At 36.8% G+C, this 6,598-nt stretch overlaps 1 protein-coding gene across 1 annotated transcript; it reads right to left on the minus strand.

Annotated features, from left to right (window-relative positions):
* Positions 1-1,163: 1,163 nt before the first annotated feature.
* LOC113234401 (gelsolin-like) lies at positions 1,164-5,399 on the minus strand. The gene is made up of 4 exons (XM_026469710.1): positions 5,394-5,399; positions 4,478-4,612; positions 2,037-2,150; positions 1,164-1,776 (listed from the first exon to the last, which is right to left on the minus strand). The coding sequence occupies exons 1-4, from the start codon at positions 5,397-5,399 to the stop codon at positions 1,720-1,722; spliced, it is 312 nt and encodes a 103-aa protein (XP_026325495.1). The 3' UTR covers positions 1,164-1,719.
* Between the last annotated feature and the right edge of the window lie 1,199 nt (positions 5,400-6,598).

A 6,598-nucleotide genomic window follows, 5' to 3' on the forward strand; every position in this document is an offset into this window, starting at 1 on the left:
ACTAAAATTTATGGAATGTATAATTTTAAGACACAACTTGGCATTTGCTTTTCGAAATTTTTAAAAATGAAAACAAAGCAATTTCGAATTGACATATTAAGTAAACATTTTTATTTTTATTTCATTTAAACTTTTTAATCAGCTACCACTTGCAATACTAATCTAAAAATCTATAGATGCGATTCTCATTTGGTTATATATTTTTCGATAATGAATTGAGATTTGACCTTACTATTGTAATCTGTCAAAACGGCAATCTTACCGTGCCGGTACTATAGTCGCTTTTGATATCGAGTTGCGAATAATACAATCACCCACGCAAGTTGTGGTAAGGAAAATATTTCATTTCCCGATGACTAAGAATCTCGCTACAAATGCATATTAAAGATATGAGTATATATAGTATGATAACAACATAAGTATCAATAATTTTTGAAAGATCATGGCCCATTAAAGTATAAAAACTATACCCACAGCTAGTGTTGGGACATGGAAAAGTTTCCGTATTTCATGCTGACACCTGTCAAAACTTGAAGTTACTGAACGAAAACGATAGAGCCATTAAAAAAGTTCTTTTTTCGCTGTTGTAATGTAAAACCATCTTAACTCTCGTTCTTTAAGTGGCTATTAGATATACAAGTTTATTTTATAATTCACGCTAGATAAAAGTTCAAAAGATATTTCTAAATGTAAAACATAACAGGGATTTTTTCCGGAAAACTTTCTATTATTTGAGATTTTTCGGAAAATTACCATACAGTAACCACGGCGTACAGAAATGACAATTATGGCTAGATTTATAGAGACATGTGTATTTTACAATGGTACGTGTCGCTTTATTGAGTGTACTGGGAATTATAGAATAAAAAAAATATATATGAAACTGTATGTTAATGCAATGTGTGTTTTTTATTGATTGTTGATCACCCAGAGAACGATTTCGGTCTTATTCCTTTTATAACTGACCGCGCTGGGTTCGTGTACGAGTGTGACGATATATATTTTGACAGTAAGAGCATTTGCGCATTACGTCCTATTCGCATTAGTTCCGAATCCGGGAAATGGCGGTCCGAAATGTCGCAGGGATCATTTTATCTCTAGGTGTACAAGCGATATTAGAATTTTTTCCGAGTTTTCTAGATGTAAATCTAGAAATAGTTATATATTATATATTATATAATAGTTTCGGATTCGTAACAAAAACGAAAATAACCTAATTAGAGCTTTCACACAATAAAAAATATGTTTAATATCAAGTTAACACGTTAACTTCGTATAAATTTTTTTTACTTGTAAAGTGGTTTATAACTGCATAATTTAAAACTAATGTGGTTTTTGTACGCAGAAATCTATTAACAGGGTCAAATTGTGGGTCATGATCTTTATGTTACAATTTTATTTGTGCCATTGTTAATGTTAACTTGTGCTTCGATTAGTGACAAAAATAATGTATATTATTGTAATAATATTAAAATCTCGTAAAAATGTCACAATAGGCCTGTTTTTTATAACATATATTAAAAAGGTAACACTATCATGTTGCTGTGCTGGCTTTTTAAATTTTGATTTAAGTACGGTTGAATTTAAACTTTCTCTCAATGACTTTATTATTTTTTTACTTTGTTTAAAAGTTTGTATTTATTATAAGCCAAATTTTCCACGAGATTTTTGGTACAAGTATTATACTTATTATAATTGTTTTGTTTTTTCTGTTGTTGCTTAGACTTCGTTTAGTTCCATTGCGTCTTCTTTGCTTTGATTGTCGATTTTGTTTTTCTGTAACAAAAAAACAAAAATTGCTTTTGAACTAATTTGTGCTTATTATATTATTATATGGACAGTTCTCGTTAGCAATCACTTTAAAATCCAACTTCGGCTTCCTTCATATTTGGTGATTTTAACAATTCTATATCGCTCCTTGTAACTGTATCTATAACTAGCGCTGCTGCCGCTAGTGATGATCACAGATGCATCTATATAAGTGGAACACCTTTTTCCGATCATTGGTTATGATAAGGATGTTAGTATTCATGTACCTGCCACATATCAGGGTCCCAGTCTTCGAACAGCCGAATGAAAGCATCAGACTCCAGCCCCTGTTTGGTCACTACCACTGGAACGGAGTCGTGTTTGTATTTGTTGGTGAATGCCTGGAATAAAATTAACATATATTAGTTGTTATGATGTTAAATATCAAATCAGAATTAAAATTATGTTTATTTCGTAGGTAAGTTCAAGTGTGAAGAAAATATTCCCCGTCTAAGGGTTGCTAATTAGGTGATCATTATAGGCGCGACTTATTGGCGACGATAAGCTCGAGTATAAGCGGAGAGTCGAGATAATAAGCGGTTTGTGTAGTTGCGCTTGTGTTATCTATTTTATGCATGAAAAAATATTTTACTGGGCAACTTCATTCGGTTCGCGGAGTAGCAAATTAAGTTACTTCCATTTTTATGAACATGGACTTCCGCAAAGTAACGCCTGAATCTATTAATTACTTATTGGCACGTTGTTTTTACGAAAAATGTCAATTACGCTAATTTGCTTACGAGTCGATGCTACCCTAGCTCACAACCGTTCTGGTATTTGTTATACCATAGAACTGCTAGAGGACTGACTGCTAATCGCGTTACAAGACCAGATGTCGTGATGAGTACTAAATAGCCAGTTTTGTAACTAATTTGTTTTACATTGACGAGCTGCAATTTATCAAAGCTACTCTAATTTCTAGTGTTAACAAATAAATCAACTAGATGGCGCTTATTGCACAGATTTTTATGGATAGTGACAGCTATTGTTTAATTTTGTTTAGGATTAGCACCATCTACCCATTTCATTAAGCAGTAATCTAAAAACTAGTTTGTAACACACAATATCATCTATTAATACGCATATTTGTCAAAGGTCAGAATATAATTTTAGCTCATGAATATTTGAATAATATTACAAGGAAAATAAACTTACAAGTAAATATTTCATATGAAAGAGAAATTAATTGATATTCACGGCCTTTGCACTACATGCCTCTCGATTATTGAACGTCGGCAGACATTTTTTTTTCTTTCTTTGTGCGGAGATAGCCTGAACAATTATTCCACGGTCTCGATGCCCATTCCCTGATGTTACAAAGCTATGACGTTTTCCTTTTTCCAAGCTTCCGTTTCCCAACTACTTTGCCCGTCGTTATAGATGATACAAAGGTCTTTAATAGCCACAAAACTGCACCAAATTACCTGGTCTCAAACTAAAGGATACCTGTATTACGAGTACCATATAAACAGAATGAATAGGAACTAATACAAAATATAAAAACGTATTTTTTTGACGAACAAGTCGAGCCTGATGATAAGCGGCAAGTTTTTCCTGTACTAATACGGTTCATTTGACTTGGGTCAATTGAAAATTGGATATCACGCATTACACGTGTTGTATTTAGTTCAGAAGTGACAGTTCACTTCTGCGTCTCCTGTAGTAGAACTTCATGATGTTCAATAAACTTAACAGTGCAATTAATAAAGCCACGTCTGTAGTCAGCCTCTGATAGGTGTGTAGCCGCCAGACCCAAGTAGAAGATGACAAGGATCTCAAAGGCTCGTAAAATTTAAATATATTGGTAATAGGTAACTCGTTTACAGTGTTTACAGTGGTGGTGGTGACCTTTTTGAGTTCACACAAAAAGTTAGTTAAATTTTGGTATTGATGAAATAACATGTATGTGGTGTAAGTTGATTGGTTCAAAATAGACGCCTACGTAATGTGCCCTTGACGAGCGGTTAGTTACCGTTTGGAACGTTAGATTAAATTTTATTACAAAAATTCTGTTGCGTTCGCAACAGGTGTAGAGGGTGATTCTCGTAATCAAACCGTTACGATATCGTGGCGATTTAGTCATTCGTACTCACGTTGACATTGAACGTCAACGAGTTCCATTTTAAAGTCGTTCGACCCAAATGTCGTTAAAGCGTATTCTGGTTTAAGAATAGAACTTAAATCGACTCTAAACGATAAGTAGTACGTATTCTGCTAAAATTTTGACAGTTCTTTCAATAGACTTTCGACGACTAAATGTCAAATTTCACAATCCAAGATGTCGTTCATTAGTCGTTACGTTTCGATTCTACTCATATCAACGTTCGTTCAAGCGATACGTGAACACCCATTTTGGATAGGACTTCGATCAAACGACTACGTAACTTCAACGATATTTTGATACCTTGAACTTACGTGACGCACTACAGGTACTGATTGAAGAAAAACTATTATAAATTTCTCACAGATGGCGCTACGTTGCTGCGGCAAAACAAGTCGTTAAAACTAAAAATGACATGCAACAAGCACATAGATAAATTCGTAAGATCTGCTGATTCGTTCCGTAGCTCAGTTAGAGGAGCGTCAGCAAAGGTATGGCCATGGAGTCCAGCCGGTTCGAAGGGTTTTTCCTTTGTATTCAATTTTTGTATTAATAAAGCATCTTTACCGTGGCTATATCGATGGGTGATTTCCGTAACTGCTGCGAGGTCTCCTTGCCGATCCAGATGTACAATTCTTCACCAGCATCCAGAACGAAGGAATCGTGTTGGTCCAGATCCTGTATAACGGTGAGAAAACGAATCTTGTGAAAGAGTCCGTACAGTGACCTACTGCCACCTTATTTCTGTCGTCAAGCAGTAATATAAGCATGACGATGAGGCCAGACGAGCGTAATTTTGTGAGTTGCGTTTTTTGAGTTGCGCAGTTTGGGCTCGACCGAAATTTAGTTGGAGCGCCAGACGATCGTATTTTATTCAGTTGCTTTTAAACATTAGACGATGTTAGAAAAAATGAACTAAACTGGGTACATCCACTCAATATGAAAAGATTAAAGTATGGGCCATTTACTTACAAATAAATGGACGACGGGTCTAATACAAAAACCACGAAAAAAATGTCCCAAGTCAACCTATTTAAACGTAGTGACATGTAAAGGAATATGAAAAAGCTAAAACGTTGAATTTAAATTGTAATGTCATCGCAGTACTGTTTGCTTGCTTCGCTGTCAGTCCAACAAACGAAGACTAAAGCTTGAATTACGCTCTGTATACGATTTTAACGTCCTATAAGTTCGGACACTTTTTAGCGCGGACCCGACGTCCATATAATTGTAAGTCCATATCACTGGGCAGTTTCATATATTATATACAAGTTTATGTGAACATCCAGATCAATTTGTTAAGTACTACCAAATGCCAATAAATGTTTTTTTAAGTTCTAAGCCTAGTAAAACCTTTTATTACTAAGTCAAATACAAATGTGAGACAAGACCATCAATCCAGAGGAAAGACTAATAATAACAATCAAGCAAGTTGTTCAATTATTTATATTTTAATCTCCGAACATTTTCGCAAGAAACTCACGCGCATCCTATACCAAAGTAACCCCTTCCCTCACCCCTACCTACACCCACGCCAGCCCGTCACGCGATGCGACCGAAAGTCTGTCGTCATTACGCCCGTGAGCAGATAACTCATTTTGCGTCGTCGTGTGAAACAAACCGCATTTGTATATGAAACCGAATGCAGCGCAAACTACGCAACTCAAAGTATGCGACCATAACTCACAAAATTAACAATAACGCACACACTCAACATAGCCCGCACTAGGGAAACCCTGTGTCGCGGGTGACACGGACACACACATAGACAACCACAAATTACACCCAAACTCACGAGAGAAATAAGTTTAGGTCATACAAATATTTCGCCCGGCCCGGGAATCGAACCTGGGGCCTCTGCGTGGCAGTCCGGCATGGTAACCGTTCGACCACTGAGGCAGTTAAATAATTACGCTCGTTTGGCCTCACACTTACTGCGTTTTACTTTTGAAAGATTTGTAGATGTGGCTTTGTTATACCAAACGTGCGACTCAAACTAGTGTTCGGCTGTAATATTGAATTTTGTAATAAAAACCGGATTTATCAGGGATCTCGGACAGACTGATTCTTCATAATCTGGTAATTTTCAATCATCTCAGTTGTTTGTCGATAAAGTGCCAAAGGCAGGTCGATAAAGTGTCAGGAGAGCACCTTGTGAAAGAGTTCGTCAAGGGCAGTACTGCCACCTATTTCTGCCACCAAGCAGTCAGAATTAGAGATTCGGTTTTGAAGGGTGCTGGTGAAATTACGGACTTGTCAACTTGCGTCTCAAAGTGAGCCCCTCATAATTTGTTATTTAAAGCTCTAAGTAGCGCTGCAGCTGTTATTGACAGGCGTGTCGCTTACGCTCAGACGCGCGACTTGTGCGTCCGCAAGACAAGTGCCATTTGCCTATAATTTCACCAGTGCTCTTACTCTTCAAAACCCAAACGCAGTAGATTGTTGCTTGGCGGCAGAAATAGGTAAGGTGGCAGTACTTCACTGGACGAACTCATTCACAATGAGTACAACTGCTATTTACGAGAGGCGGATGAAAAGTAATTTACCTATGTACAACCAGCCTAGAACGATATCTAAATATCCTTAGAATAATAACACATAGAAACCTCGTCCGCACACGCTGAGTGAGGCAAATTGAAGCGCGCCCAATGGGCCTACACGAGCGGGCGGGCCTTCAGTGCTCAAGGT

The sequence above is a fragment of the Hyposmocoma kahamanoa genome, unplaced genomic scaffold (genome assembly GCF_003589595.1).
Source record: "Hyposmocoma kahamanoa isolate Upper Pololo Valley unplaced genomic scaffold, ASM358959v1 84, whole genome shotgun sequence".
Lineage (NCBI taxonomy): Eukaryota > Metazoa > Arthropoda > Insecta > Lepidoptera > Cosmopterigidae > Hyposmocoma > Hyposmocoma kahamanoa.

Excerpts from the sequence above, each read along its gene's own strand:
- LOC113234401 (XM_026469710.1), bottom strand. Across the intron at positions 2,151-4,477 it reads CACCCATCGATATAGCCACG|GCATTCACCAACAAATACAA; the intron begins GTAAAGATGCTT and ends ATTTTATTCCAG. Across the intron at positions 1,777-2,036 it reads GGGACCCTGATATGTGGCAG|AAAAACAAAATCGACAATCA; the intron begins GTACATGAATAC and ends TTTTTGTTACAG.